Genomic DNA, 16,692 nt, shown 5'->3' with positions numbered 1-16,692 from the left:
GTTGATTTCTGGGGTATTTAGAATGATTGGATAGTTATCTAGTTGTGTTTGAGGGATGAGATGAGCCTAGGGTCCTCCTACTATGCCACCATCTTAGCTCCTTCCCTTAATGCAGCTATTAAATTAAATTAGTTATACCATTACTTTTATAATTATTCATATTATTCAATAAAAGAAGACTAGAAAGCCATCACCAAATTGCTAATTATAATTATTTTTATTTTTTATTTTAGTTTATTTTTAAAGAGTTTTATTTATTTGAGACAGAGCACAAGTGGGGGTTGGGAGGAGCAGAGGGAGAGGGAGAAGCAGACTCCCTGCTGAGCAGGGAGCCTGGTGCGGGGCTCAGCCCCAGGACCTTGAGATCATGACCTGAGCCTAAGGCAGACGCTTAACCAACTGAGCCACCCAGGCATCCCTAATTATAATTATTTTTATATGATAGTTCTACAAGTGATTTTTATGTTTTTGTAGTGGTGTATTTAAATTTTTCATATAAACACACATTCCTTATGTAACAATAAAACACAATGCTTATAACTTATAAGTGGTGTGCTACAACTTTCTATCTCCTCATTTTTCTGGGAAAGTAAGAGGGTCATCTCTGGTCCTTCCATGGGATTGCTAGCTTAGTGGATAAATAATATGTGGAAGAACTGGTGCCCAGATTACCCTCTTGGGCCTACAGTCATGATTATTAAGGAAACAGGAATTTATTTTCTGGAACGTCTAGCTATTTAATAATTTTACCCATTTTTTGCACATCTAGTGTTCACCAGAGTGTCACTTCTCTCACAGTATTTGAGAGTAGAATCGTATAATCATAACTTTCATAGAATTTTAGATATTACAACAATGGAAGAATCCTTTCTATTACATTCCTGACAGATGTAGCTCTCAAACTTGTAATGATGAGAAGTTGAATTCAAGAATCCTTGGAGCAGCCAACTCCATTGTTGGACCTTTACTTGTTAGGAAAACGTTTCTATTGCGAATTGAAACTGGCTCCTGTTACTTTTACGTTGTTGATTCTAGTTCTACTTCAGGGAGCTAGAATCATTGCCTTCACTCTGCAATAGACAGCCTTGCTTGCTTATTTTTCTTCCTTTCCAAAGGATAGTTTTAGACCAGGTACTACCATTGACCACACAAAGATCAGTTTGCCAATCTGTACAATAAGAATAATCATAAGGATGGAGTAAGGATGAATGAGATAGTATCTAATGACCCCTAAAAGAAATTATGAATCCATTAGAAGAAAGGAGCTTCACCAAAGCAATTTAATATCATATGTGATTATTCAACATTTAGGTTGAATCTTGACGTTGAAGAATATTACTAACAAAGCAAGCATCCAATGAGATTACACAAACTTCTTATTCTTTTTCCTGCTGTTGCTGCTCAACTCATCACTCAACTGTTAGAATCATATTCTTTTACTCAGAATTCCTCTGATTTTGCTCTCTAGGGCATAATTCAATTTGCTTATAATACAATTAGACCCCATTGTCACTTCAGAGTAGATGACTATAACATCAAATGAAAGTCAAGGTTTGCCAGAAACTGTTAACTCACCTCTAGATAATAATATATTTTTTAACTTTTGGAAGCATGATAAAGATTTTTGTAGATGAGCTCAAAAAGACTACATTTTAATTCAGATTAAAACATCTGATTGTCTCCTTTATGTGTAGAAATTATATTGGTTAGATTGTCCTCAGCTTCAAGTAACAGAAACTCTGACTCAAATTGTCTTTTTTTTGACCAGTCATTATCTTTTTAATTTTCATGATAGCTTTCCCTTTTTAAAAATATTAAGCACTGGAGGAGATAATGCTAAGTGAAATAAGTCAAACAGAGAAAGACAATTATCATATGGTTTCTCTCATCTATGGAACATAAGAACTAGGAAGATCGGTAGGAGAAGAAAGGAATAAAGAAAGGGGGGTAATCAGAGGGGGGAATGAACCATGAGAGACTATGGACTCTGAGAAACAAACTGCGGGCTTCAGAGGGGAAAGGGGTGGGGGAATGGGATAGACTGCTGATGGGTAGTAAGGAGGGCACGTATTGTATGGTGCACTGGGTGTTATATGCAACTAATGAATCATCGAACTTTACATAAAAAACCAGAGATGTACTGTATGGTGCCTAACATAATGTAATAAAAAAAATTAAGTATTTAAGGGATGCCTGGGTGGCTCAGTCAGTTAAGCATCTGCCTTTGACTTCGGTCATGATTTCAGGGTCCTGGGATCAAGTCCCACATCGGGCTCCTTGCTCTGAGGGGAGCCTGCTTCTCCCTCTGCCTGCCACTCCCTCTGCTTGTGTGCTCTCTCTCTCTGTCAAATAAATAAATAATCTTTTTAAAAATATTAAATATTTAATATGTAGCTATTAAAAACAGACTCCTGCACAAGCAGTGGGCCAAATAAGAAATCAAATGGCAAATCAAAATATGTCTCAAAACAAAAGAAAAACATAATATTCCAAAACCTATAGAATGCGGTAAAAGTAGATGTTAGAGTGAAATTTATGCTCTAAGTGCTAGTATTAAGAAAAAAACAACATTACACCACAAGGAACTAGAAAAAGAAGAAAGGTAGCTGAAATTTAGTAGAGGAAGGAAATAACAAAGAAAAACCAGAAATAAATAAAATACAGACCAGAGTAAACAATAACATAACATTGAAAGCAAGGACCAGTTTTTCCAAAAAATAAACAAATTTGGCAATGCTTTAACTACATTAACTGATGAAAAATAGAGAAGACTCAAAAACCAAAATGAGAAATGGAAGAGAAAACAATACAACAGATAATCACAGAAATACATAGTGAGATAAGAGATTACTATAAATAATTATATACTAACAAATCAGATAACTTAGAAAAAAACCAGATAATTCCTAAAAATGCACAAGTTATCAAGATGGAATCATGAATCTTGAATCTAAGAAATGGGAAATCGNNNATCGTCTTCGACCAATAACAAGAATGAAAGTTGACTTAGGAGTCAAAAATCTCCCAGCACAGAAAAGCCTAAGACTACATGGTTTCATTGAAGAATTCTATCAAACATTTCAAAAAAATAATTATAATCTTTATCAAAATCTTACAAATAGTAGAATAGAGGGAACACACTCAAACTCATTCTATGAGGCCAGTATTTTTTTTAATCTTTTTAAGAGATTTTATTTATTTGAGAGCGAGCGACATAGCAAGAGAGAGTACAAGGGGAGAGGAGAGGGAGAAGCGGGCTTCCCTCTGAGTAGGGAGCCCAATGTGGGGCTCAATCCCAGGACCCTGGGACTATGACCTGATCCGAAGGCAGAAGCTTAACTGATTGAACCACCCAGGGGCCCCCAGAACGTACTTTTTGATAAAAGTCTGCCTTCTTTTGTTCAGTGTATCTGTGGGATTCATCTGTATCACCAGTGTATCAGCAGTTCATTCTTTTTCACTGCTAAGTAGGATTCTATTATATTTTTGTGTATGCTTTTGTTTGGACTGTCACCATCCTCTGCTCTTACCTGGCAAGTTCCAAGAGCCAATGGACCACAGTAACTCCTGCCACAACCACGTTCTGCTCTCAGAGCTCCTTCTCTTTGATCCAAGGGAGAAAAAGCTTGATGCCTCACTTAGTACTTACTTCAAGGCATGGGTAGGATACAATTTCAGAATAAAAAGGAGTTTTTTTCTGGATTTACCTGCATTGATCTGCTCTGTCAATATATTTACTAACCACATGTTCAGACCAAAGTATTCAAAAACAGTCATTCTCTTAGCAGGGAGTTTTAGGGGGCTTGTAGTTTTGGTCTTATATTGCTGTGTCCTTTGCATTAGTAACAGGAGTATGGACATGCTTTTCATTTTATGCAAGCATAACTATCAGATCGCAGTGATGCGTAACTAACGCCATCCCTCCATGTTGAATTCCTGGTGGCTTGTGATGAATTGCGTACCTCACCAAACACTCTTATCCACATCCAGTGAGGCCAGTATTATCCTGACACCAAAGCAGGATAAAAATAACGCAAGAACAAAAAGTCTAGTTTGTCCAGTACAACCTTTGCTACTCCAGCTTTCTTTTGACATTCATCTGCATGATAAATGTTTCTCCACCCCCTCACTTTCAATCTAGAGGTGTCTTTACATCTAAAATGAGTCTCTTGTAGGCTGCATATAGATGGGCCTTGTTTTTTTAATCCATTCTGACACCCTTTGTCTTTTGATTGGAGTGTTTAGTCCATTTACATTCAAAGTAATTATTAATAGGTATGTATTCATTGCCATTTTATTACTTGTTTTGTCTTTGTTTCTGGAGATCTCTGATCCTTTCTTTTTTTATGATTTGTGGATTTTCTTTGGCGATATATTTGGATTTCTTTCTCTGGATTTATTTGCATATTTATTTGTGGTTTTTGATATATGGTTACCATTAGGTTTGTATATAACGTCTTCTGCATATAGCACTCTATGTTAGGTTGATGGTCATTTAAGTTTGAACCCATTCTTTACTCCTCCTCACGTTTTAGCTATATGTTGTTATATTTTATATCCTTTTACTTTGTGAGTTCCTTGGCTGATTTTTAAAAGAAATACTCATTTTCACTACCTTTGTATTTCCTACCTTTATACTGTTAGTTTTGTTCTCTCCTTTCCACTCAAAAAATCACCTTTAATATTTTCTGCAGGGCTGTATTAGTAGTCATGAACTTTTTAAGTTTTTGTTTGTCTGAGAAAGTCTTTCTCTCTCTTTCTATTCTGAATGATAGCCTTGCTGGATAGAGTATTCTTGGCTGCGCATTTTTCCGACTCAGCACTTTGACCTATCATGCCACTCCCTTCTGATTTGGAAATTTTCTGCTGAGAAATCCCTTGCTAGCCTTATGGGTTTTCTTTTGTAACTCACTGTCTTTTATCTTCCTCTTTTAAATTTTTTTCTTTATCACTATATTTTGCTAATTTATTACAAAATATCTTGGCAGGCATCTTTTGTTGAGTTTGTTGGGAGTTCTTTGTGCTTCCTGGATCTGGATATGTTACCTTCCCCAGATGAGGGACGTTTTCAGCTATTGTTTCTTCAAATAAATTTTCTGTGCCCCTTTCTCTTTCTTCTTCTGGGACTCCTAAAATGTGAGTGTTGTCATGTTTCATGGAGTCACTGAGTACCCTGTCTGTTTTCATGTTGTATAATTGCTTTTTCTCTCTTGTTCAGCTTGATTACTTTCCATTACTCTGTCTCCTAGGTTATTAATTTCTTCCTCTGTTTCTTGCATCCTGCTGTTCATTACATCAAGTGTATTTCCCATCTTTTTTTAAATTTATTTTTTTAAATTTAAATTCAGTTAATGTTGAATGTATTATTAGTTTCAGAGGTAGAGTTCAGTGATTCATCAGTCTTATATAACACCCAGTGTTCATTACATCACGTGCCCTCTTTAATGTTCATCATCCAGTTACCCCATCCTTCCACTCCCTCCCCTCCAGTAACCTTCAGTTTGTTTCCTATGATTAGGAGTCTCTTACAGTATGTCTAGTGTATGTTTCTCATCTTGTTTATTGAGCCCTTTATCTCTGCCATGTTATTTCTTTTTTTAAAAAAAAGATTTTATTTATTAGTTTTAGAGTGAGAGCGAGAGAGTGTGAGCAGGGCGGGGAGGGGCAGAGGGAGAGGGAGAGAGAGAGAAGCAGACTCACCACTGAGCAGGGAACCCGATACGGGGCTCCATCCCAGGACCCCGGGATCATGTCCTGAGCTGAAGGCAGATGCCCAACTGACTGAGCCACCTAGGCACCCCTGCCATGTTATTTCTTATCTCTGTGTTAAGGGTCTCACTCATGTCTTCCACTCTTTTCTCAAGTCCAGTGAGTATCCTTAAGATCATTACTTTAAATTCTCTATCAGGCATGTCATTTAAATCTGCTTCATTTAGATCACTGGCCATGGCCTTGTCCTCTTCTTTCATTTGGGATAAATTTCTCTGTCTTCTCATTTTGTTTAAGTTTTTGTGCCTTTTTCTCTGTGTTAGGAAAGTCAGCTGTATCTCCTGTTCTTGGAGGGTAATAGCCTTATGAAGAAGAGTTCCTATAGTACCCTGCTGTGTAGTGTCTGCTGTCCCCCAGGGCCTCGTGCTTTTGGGAGTGTCTCCAGTGGGTACTGTGTTTGCTCTGCTGTTCTGTCTTGGCTGCTTTATCCTTTGGGCTAGTCATCTGCAGAGTCTCTCTTTGCCTATTGTGGGCAGCATATTTGGTCCCTGGCCTGAATGTGGCACATTTTAACTAGGTGTGCTTTGGTCTTTTTGTGAAATGAGATGTCACCTGGCTCTGCAAAACTCCTATGTTGGGAGCTGTGGCATGAGCAGAGGTTTGGCTGGTCTTCTAGGGGATGGGGCCTACTGTGCTGGGATTGAGGCACACATGACTAGGAAGGGGGATTCCATGGGAGTGTGAGGGGGGCAGGGCTCAGTGTAAGCAAGTTAGGTAGCAAGTTTCAGTGCTGTGCTGGTTCCCACAGGTGGCTCCGTGCTTATGCTGAGGGGCAGGTATAGGAAAATGATGCCTGACAGTCCCTTTTTCGGGGTCTCTCTGTGAACATTCTCTTGAATGGGCTCTGAGATGAGTGCATAACCTCCCCACTGTGTGCCCTAGGCACTCTTCAGATTGCTGTTTCCACGCTGTGTATCCATAGGTTGTTTGCCTGCCTTTTTTTCCAGAGCAGTACACTGCGCTATGGGCTCTATCCCAGCCAAGCCCACTGACCTTTAACACTCTAGGCTTTAAGCCCTGCTGGTTGCAACAAACCACAAAATTTGGCCCCTCTCACTATCCAAGCCAGTTGCTATGGGGATTCATTTTCCCCACCAGCTCCCCTGTGTGCTAGTCTGTCTCTCACCAGAAGAAATCATTTTAATATAATATGTACAAATATGAGTTATTACATGTATGTTTAATCATTCTGATTACAGGGTAACCACCACTGGGAATATTTTAAAGAGTTTATAATAGTATAAAATGGCTCTCCACTTTCCAACTTCTACTCACAAAGTGCCAACAAGTTACTATTTACCCACTATCAAAGTAATTATCAGGGTACAAGCCAAACAGCTGAATATGTTACTTTGAAAAAATTACAGTACAGACAGTTGGTAGATATGTTTTTATTATTTCATATGAATGTAAGTTGACATATAGAATTGATTTTTCCCACTTAAAATTCCAAAATGCTCTCATAATTATCAAAATTTTGCAAAATATTACTTAGAAAAATTAAGGCAGAGAATAGTTTTCATGAGAGGTTTTAGATAGTTTTACATAATAGTGGAAGTGTTTTTGTTGCTAACGTTCTCAAATTTAAAATAGACCTATTTCCTCATAAAATCTCTTCTATTGTCACAATGAATTTCTTGAGTGTAAGGCAGTTCTTTTACTGTCAGATAAATGTTTACAAGGGTTTCTACCAAATGAGATTTACATTTAAATAAGAATTGAGATGCATCTAGCAATTTCTATATTTGATGTAATTTGTTTTAGAAATTCCTAAAAAGGTAAAATGCATAAAAATACATTAGTTGATTAGAAAATGTTGAATTGTAACAGCACACAGAAGAGCAACTAGTGCAAATCCTATCACAAGGATTAGAACAAACGTATCATCAGTCATTTCTATCGTGGGCTTTTCATCTTTCTCTTCACCAGTGCTGCTTCCCCCCTTTCCTCCACCACCTTTTCCAGGCCCTGGATGTTGCTTGTGTGTTGAGAAAAGAACACTGGGGCTATATGGTCCCCAGAGCTCTTCTTGTATTCCAGCAGAATTCTGATATTGGCGTCCAGCACAGACCTTGAAGCGATAATGTGAATTTGTCACAAAGTTGGAAAAGGAGAATGAAGTGTTTGGTCCTTGGTATATCTAAGGAAAAATGAGACAAAATGCAAATTATATTGTCTTACCAAATAAAAAAGTACGGTATAGTTTTTGGCAACAAGAAAACTATGAATTAACCCATTCACCTCATAAATATGTTCAAAGCAAAACTAAAAGTTTATGCTTACAGTCTCTAATATCATGAGGACCCAGTACTGTTCAGGTAATTTTGTCCAGTTTAAGAAATAACAAAGACTTAAAATTGTTAAACTTTAATTGTGTTTGGTTTGGAATGAGTTGTGCATGTGATCAGTGAAACCTAGAAATATCAAATCATTCAATAGTAATATTTTAATTGAATGAATAAGGCAATTGTCCCCAAATAATATGTACATAAAGCTTTAGGGAGAAGGTAGGACTTTTGAGTAAGATTTCATTACTTTAAATATTCTAAAAGGATATCTTACTCCTCAACAAGAGCTCAATTCCCAGTAGAATATAAAATTATAAAATTTTGAAGACTGAATTTGCAAGAATTTACCAGGTCAGTTCCTTTTTGACTGATGAGTTGAAGATTGTAAACAATGGGATCTCCTTTTATTGGCTCCAAAGACTCCCATTTGATCTCACAAATATTGCTATTCACATGCTGTAATTTAGGTGCTAGAAAAAGAGAATTTCAGTTTAGAGGGTTTCATTTTTCCTAGATAATCTTGAATATGTTGAATTCTGATACAGTTTTCCATGATGATTAAAAGGCAGTCCATGTAGTCTTAATCTAAGAAATATATAGTTATAGTTCTTATTATAAAGCCTTTTGCAATACCATAAGGCATCTGAATGATTGTACTAAAAACTTTTAGAACTTAAAACTGTCAATAATGCATGTTTTGTTTGTTAGTAAGACCTTATTACAAGTTTTATTACTGTTGTTTAATTCCTACTGGTATAATCTTTTGCATTGTATTTTTATGGTGCGTCATACATTTGGAAGCATTTCACATACATTAACCATTTTTTAAAAGATTTAATTTATAAGAGAGAGAGAGTGGGGTGAGGGGCAGAGGGAGAGAATCTTTTTTTTAAAATAATTTTTATTGTTATATTAGTCACCATACCGTACATCCCCAGTTTTTGATGCAATGTTCCATGATTCATTATTTGTGTATAACACCCAGTGCACCATGCAATATGTGCCCTCCTTAATACCCATCACCGGCCTATCCCAATCCCCCACCCCCCTCCCTTCTGAAGCTCTCAGTTTGTTTCTCAGAGTCCACAGTCTCTCATGGTTCATTCCCTCTTCTGTTTACCCGCCCTTCATTCTTCCCTTCCTTCTCCTACTGATCTTCCTATTTCCCATGTTCCATAAAAGGGTGAAACCATATGATAATTGTCTTTCTCTGCTTGACTTATTTCACTTAGCATAATCTCCTCCAGTCCCGTCCATGTTGCTGCAAACGTGTAATCGTTCTTTCTGATGGCTGAGTACTATTCCATTGTATATATGGACCACATCTTCTTAATCCAGTCATCTGTTGAAGGGCATCTCGGCTTCTTCCACAATTTAGCTATTGTGGACAATGCTGCTATGAACATTGGGGTGCACATGGCCCTTCTCTTCACTATGTCTGGAGAGGGAGAGAATCTTAAGCAGACTCTGGGCTAGGCGTGGAGCCTGATATAGGGCTCAATCCCATGACCCTGAAATCATGACCTGAGCTGAAACCAAGAGTCCAGTGCTCAACTGACTGCACCACCCAGGTCCCCCACATACATTAATAATTTTATTTTAGGATCATAGCAACTGTGTGAGGAAAGGAGGGCAGGATCTTTATTTATGTTATTAGTCTCTGTACATTTCAGGAAAATGGGTCTTAAATATATATATAAGATGAGAATAAGGCATTATTGTGGTCTAAGTCATGTTTAATTCCAGTATGTTCCAGTTAGCTTTTCACTGAAAACAAACTACTTCATAATAGTGATTGGAAGTGTATGGAAAGATTGGAACAGCTGAATTTCACAACTGAGAAGGAAAAAACCGCTCAAAGCTTGAGCTTTCATGACTGCAAATTGACCTTGTTATGTATTATAGAAAGCAGTTTATTTCACTGTTCAAATAGGGAGATGAAATTCAGAGTTTCAGAAAATACCAAATATATACTAATTACCAAATATGAGGTTACAAATTTGTACTCAATATGTACGAATATGTACCATATACTAAGTATATTTTTTTAACATCAGTATAATTATACCTGTCAGTTGATGTTTTTTTGTGTTTTAATCTATTTGAGAAAATGTGAGATGTAGCAAGGAATGGATATCATGACAAAGTAGAAGGAGAACTATGATGGGGATCAGGAGCCTACCATTCCAATTTTGGCTCTGCTACTGGCCCACAGTGTTCTTTAGTTAGGTTACTTACCTTTCAGGGAATTCGCTTCTTTCTCTTAAAAAGTGGCTGTGGTAGTAGAGTGATTGGCTGGATTAGTTGATTTCAAAGTTATTTTTAACATATTATTATTTTTAGGGGTAGAGTAGTAGGACCCTAGGCTTGTCATGACCCACTAACACTACTGATAACTATCAGATCACCCTAAATACCCCAGAAGTCGACCTGAAGACTGACAACAAACTCCACGACTAAAGGGAGAGAAGAGGCCACATTGAAGAAGGTAGGAAGTGTGGAGACATGATTTAGGGGAGATATGGATCCAGGATGCCGTGGAGAGAAGGGAGCCCTGGTTATAGAGAAGAGTGAGAGAGAGAGGAACACACAGGGGAATGCACAAGGAAAATGTTTCCTCATAACCATATGGTTGGAAAAGAGGAGGGCCTGAATTTCATGAGTTCTTGCAACCAGTGAGTCTTAAATCCTGGAGTTTTAAAGGTCGGTGGGCTTGGCTGGGATAGAGCCCGGCTCTTGGAGAGAATGCAGGCAAACCACCCAGGGGCATACAGTGAGGAAACAGGGATCTGAAGAATGCTTGGGGCACATGGAGGGGGGATTATTCACTCCTCTTGGAGTGCTTCTTAGAGAGGCATAATTTATGGAGATACCTCTCAGTGAACAAAGCAGATGGCTGGCACCATTTCTCTCCCTGGGCACTCAGCATAAACACAGAGCCACTTATACTGGCTGCCTAACTTTTTTTTTTTTAAAGATTTTATTTATTTATTTGACAGAGAGAGAGAGACAGCCAGCGAGAGAGGGAACACAAGCAGGGGGAGTGGGAGAGGAAGAAGCAGGCTCCCAGCCGAGGAGTCTGATGTGGGGCTCGATCCCAGAACGCTGGGATCACGCCCTGAGCCGAAGGCAGATGCTTAACCACTGAGCCACCCAGGCGCCCCAGTGGCTGCCTAACTTGCTTACACCAAGTCCTACACCCCTGTGCTCTGGCAGTTCTGCCCTTCTCAAGCAAGCTTGTTTTGTCCTAGTGCAGCAGCCCCCTCCCCTAGAATAGCAGCACTAAACCTCTACCCACACTGTGTCTCCCAACCAGAGAGTTCTGCAGGGCCTCAGTTCTAGTGGAAGTTAGTATCAGGTCTCATTTCACAAGAAGATCGGAGCACACCTAGTTAACACTCACCACATTCAAGCCATAGCCCAAACACTGCCCAGAGAAGGCAAGGAGATCCTCTACAGATGACTGGCCCAAAGGATAGAGTGGACAAAATACAACAGCAGAACACACACAGCACACAGCATAGACACTTCCTGAATTGCAAGGTCTTGGATACCACATGACCTCTTCCTCATAAAGCCATTACTTTCAGGAGCAGGAAACATAAGTGGTTTCTCTAACACAGAGAAGAAGGAAGAGACTTAGACAAAATGCCATGATGGAGGAATTTATCCCAAGTGAAAGAACAAGGTAAGGCCACGTCAAGAGATCTAAGGGAAACAGATATAAGTAACATGCTTGATAGAGAATTTAAAGAAACAATAAAAAAATTTTAAAAAGCAACCATCAGGGGTACTTACTGGGCTTGGGAAAACAGTAGAAGCCATCAGGGAGACCCTTACCCCAGAGATAAAAGAGTTAAAAAAGAATAAATCAGAGATGAAGAATGCAATAAGTGAGATTGGAAAGAGGCTCGATGCAATGAATAGCAGGCTGCAAGAAGCACAGGAATGAATTAATGACCATGAAGACAAAGTAATGGAAAATAATGAAACTGAACAAAAGAGAGAAGAATTATAGAACAAGAGAATAGACTTAGGGAACTCACTGACTCCATCAAATGTAGTAACATATGTATGATAGGAGTCCCAGAAGAAGAGAGAGAAAATGGGGCAGAAAATTTAAGAAAATAAATAATAGCTAAAAACTAAGGGAGTTCATGACCACTAATCAGCCCTGTAAGAAATATTAAATATTAAATATTTTCCACTCATTGAGTGGAAAGGAAAGACCAGAAGTGACAAAGATAGGAAAGGACCAGAGAAAATCTCCAGAAACAGCAAAAAAACAAGTAATAAAATGGCAATACATATCTATCAATAATTGCTTTGAATGTGAATGGATTAAATGCTCCAATCAAAAGACATAGGGTGTCAGAATGGATAAAAAACACAAGACCCATTGATATGTTACTTATAAGAGACTCTTATTTTTAAAAAAATTTAAAAAATTTACTTATTTATTAGAGCACGAGCCAGGGGGAGGGGCAGAGGGAGAGGGAGAAGCAGGCTCCCGGCTGAGCAGGGAACCCAACACGGGGCTTGATCCCAGGACACCAGGATCATGACCTGAGCCAAAGGCAGATGCTTAACCAACTGAGCCACCCAGGCATTCCAAGAGACTCAGTTTATTTTATTTTATTTATTTAATGAATTTATTTTATTATATTCAGTTAGCCACTGTATAGTACATCACTAGTTTTTGATGTAGTGTTCAGTGATTCATTAGTTGCATATAACACCCAGTGTGCATCACAACACGTGCCCTCCTTAATACCTATCACCCTGTTACCCTGTCCGCCCACCCCCTCCCCTCTGAAACCCTCAGTTTGTTTCCAAGAGACTCATTTTAGACATAAACACACCTGCAGATTGAAAGCGAAGGGATGGAGAAATATTTATCGTGCAAATATATGTCAAAGGAAAGCCAGAGTTGCAATAATTATATTGGATAAACTAGACGTTAAAATAAAAGATTGTAAGAAGTGATTAAGAAGGGGGGGTGGGGGAATGGGATAGGCTGGTGATGGGTAGTAAGGAAGGCACGTATTGCATGGTGCACTGGGTGTTATATGCAACTAATGAATCATCGAACTTTACATCAAAAACCAGGGATGTACTGTATGGTGACTAACATAATATAATAAAAAAATATTAATAAAAAAAGAAGGGCAGTATATCATAATAAAGGGGACAATCCAACAAAAGATCTAATAATTGAAAATATTTATGCCCCCAACATGGGATCATCCAAATATACAAAACAATAACAAACATAAAAGACCTAATTGATAATAATACAATCATAGTAGGGGACTTTAACACCCCACATACATCAATGGGCAGATCGTCTGGGCAGAAAATCAATAAGGAAAAAATGGCTTCAAATGACACACTGGACCAGATGGTCTTAACAGATATATTCAGAACATTCCACCCTAAAGCCACAGAACACACATTCTTTTCAAGTGCAAATGGGACATTAGCCGGAATAGATTAGATACTGGGTCACAAATCAGGCCTCAACAAGATCATACTATACATTTTTTTCTGACCACAATGCTAAGAAACTTTAAGTCAACCACAAGAAAAAAATTTGGAAAGATCACAGATACATAGAGGTTAAACAAAGGGCCAAACAGGAAATCAAAGAAGAAATAATACATGGAAACAAATGAAAATGGAAACACAGTGGTCCAAAACCTTTGGGATGCAGCAAAAGTGGTAACGAGAGGGAAGTATATAACAATAAGGCCTGCTGCAAGAAGCAAATAAACAACGTAACCTTACATCTAAAGGAACCAGAAAAAGAAAAACACACAAAGCCTAAAGTCAGCAGAAGGAAGGAAATAATAAAGATTAGAGCAAAAATAAATGATACAGAATCTAAAAAGCCCCCAGCCAGATTTGTCAAAAAGAAAAGAGAAAGACCCAACTACCTAAAATCACAAATGAGAAATAACCAACACTACAGAAATACAAACAACTGTAAGACAATATTGTGAGAAACTATATTCCAGCACATTGGACAACCTGGATCAAATGGATAAATCCTAGAGACATAAACTACCAAAACTCAATCAGGAAGAAATAGAGAACTTGAGCAGACCAATAACCAGCAATAAAATTGAATCAGTAATCAAAAAACTCCCAGCAAACATCCAGGCCAGATGGCTTCACAGATGAATTCTATCAAACATTTAGGGAAGAGTTAATATCCCTTTGTCTTAAACTATTCTAAAAACAAACAAACAAACAAACAAACAAAAAAGGAAGGAAAACTTCCAAACTCATTCTTTGAAGCCAGCAGTACCCTGAAACCAAAACCAGAGAAAGACTGCATTAAAAAAAAGAACTATAGGCCAATATCCCTCATGAACATGTATGCAAAAATTCTCAAAGAATGCTAGGAAAGAGAGTCCAAGTACACATTAAAAATCATTTAGTACAGTCAAGTGGGATTTACTCCTGGGCTGAAGTGGTTCAATATTCCCGAATCAATCATTGTGATACACCACATTAATCAAAGAAAGGATAAGAACTATAAGATTATTTCAATGTATGTATAAAAAGCATTTGACAGGGGGCGCCTGGGTAGCGCAGTCGTTAAAGCGTCTGCCTTCGGCTCAGGGCGTGATCCCGGCGTACCGGGATCGAGTCCCACATCGGGCTCCTCTGCTATGAGCCTGCTTCTTCCTCTCCCACTCCCCCTGCTGTGTTCCCTCTCTCGCTGGCTGTCTCTAAATAAATAAAATCTTTAAAAAAAAAAAAAAAAGCATTTGACAGAATACATCTATTTGTGATAAAAGCCCTGAATAAAGTAGATTTAGAAGGAACATTCCTTGACATAATAAAGGTTATATATGAAAAACCCAGAGCTAATACTCTCCTCAATGGGGAAAAACAGAGCTTTTCCTCTATGGTCAGGAAAAAGCAATGTCCATTCTCACCACTGTTATTTCACATAGTACTGGAAATCCCAGCAGTCAGAAAACAGAAAGAAATAAAAGGCATCCAAATCAGCAAGGAAAAAGTCAAACACTCTTTGCACATGACATGATACTTTATATGTAAAATTCAGAAGAATCCACCAAAAAATTGCTAGAACTAATACACAGATTCAGAAAAGTTACAGGATACAAAATCAATGTATAGAAATCTGTTGCATTTCTGTACACCAATAATGAAGCAGCAGAAAGAGAAATTAAGGAATCAGTTCCATTTATAATTTCACCAAAAACCATCAGATACCTAGGAATAAACCTAATGAAAGAGATGAAAGACCTGCACTCTCAACTATGAAACATTGATGAAAGTAACTGAAGAGGACACAAAGGAATGGAAAGACATTCCATGCTCATGGGTTGGAAGAACAAATATTGTTAAAATGTCTATATTACCCAAAGCAATCTACACATTTAATGCAATCCCTACCACCAGCATTTTTCACAGAGCTAGAACAAACAATCCTAAAATTTGTATGGAACCATAAAAGACCCTGAATTGCCAAAACAATTTTGAAAAAGAAAAGCAATGCTGGAGGTATCACAATCCCAGATTTGAAATTACACTACAAAGCTGTAGTGATTAAAACAGTATGGTACTAGCGCAAATATAAACACATAGATAAATGGAACAGAATAGAATATCCAGAAATGAAAATTGGTCGATGACTGAATGGTCAATTAATCTTTGACAAAGCAGGAAAGAATATCCAGTGGGAAAAAGTCTCTTCAACAAATGGTGTTGGGACAAATAGCCCTTTAATTTGTATGGAATCAGAAAAGGCCCCAAATCGCCAAGGAATTGTTGAAAAGGAAAAACAAAGCTGGGGGCATCACAATGCCGGATTTCAAGCTGTACTACAAAGCTGTGATCACAAAGACAACATGGTACTGGCACAAAAACAGACACATAGACCAATGGAACAGAATAGAGAACCCAGAAATGGACCCTCGGCTCTTTGGGCAACTAATTTTTTTAATGTTTTTTTTATTATATTATGTTAGTCACCATACAGTACATCCCTGGTTTCTGATGTAAAGTTCGATGATTCATTAGTTGCGTATAACACCCAGTGCACAATGCAATACGTGCCCTCCTTACTACCCATCACCAGTCTATCCCATTCCCCCAACCCCCTCCCCTCTGAAGCCCTCAGTTTGTTTCTCATAGTCCATAGTCTCACATGCTTCATTCCTCCTTCTGATTACCCCCCCTTTCTTTATCCCTTTCTTCCCATGCCGATCTTCCTAGTTCTTCTGTTCCATAGATTAGAGAAATCATATGATAATTGTCTTTTTCTGCTTGACTTATTTCACTTAGCATTATCTCCTCCAGTGCCATCCATGTGGCAGCAAATGTTGAGAAATCATTCTTTCTGATAGCTGAGTACTATTCCATTCTAAATATGGACCACATCTTCTTTTTTTTCTGTATTATTTATTTATTTATTTATTTATTTATTTTTAAATGATTTTTTATTATATTATGTTAGTCACCATACAGTACATCCCCAGTTTCCGATGTAAAGCTCGATGATTCATTAGTTGCGTCTAACACCCAGTGCACATGCAATACATGCCCTCCTTACTACCCATCACCGGTCTATCCCATTCCCCCACCCCCCTCCCCTCTG

General features: G+C 38.1%; 1 protein-coding gene across 1 annotated transcript in view; it reads right to left on the bottom strand.

The window, feature by feature from the left end:
• Positions 1 to 7,473: 7,473 nt before the first annotated feature.
• LOC103675828 (fibronectin type III domain containing protein 3C1-like) overlaps positions 7,474 to 16,692 on the bottom strand; it is a 70,640-nt gene continuing 61,421 nt past the window's right edge. The window contains exons 26-27 of the mRNA XM_040630779.1: positions 8,406 to 8,527; positions 7,474 to 7,909 (exon numbers count right to left, since the gene is read on the bottom strand). Of these exons, the coding sequence (XP_040486713.1) occupies positions 7,568 to 7,909; positions 8,406 to 8,527 (464 nt within the window). The 3' untranslated portion in view covers positions 7,474 to 7,567. The remainder of the gene's footprint in view (positions 7,910 to 8,405; positions 8,528 to 16,692) is intronic.

This window comes from Ursus maritimus, assembly GCF_017311325.1.
Source record: "Ursus maritimus isolate PB19 chromosome X unlocalized genomic scaffold, ASM1731132v1 scaffold_X1, whole genome shotgun sequence".
In the NCBI taxonomy this organism is placed as follows: domain Eukaryota; kingdom Metazoa; phylum Chordata; class Mammalia; order Carnivora; family Ursidae; genus Ursus; species Ursus maritimus.
This window is presented reverse-complemented; position numbering and strand designations above follow the sequence as displayed.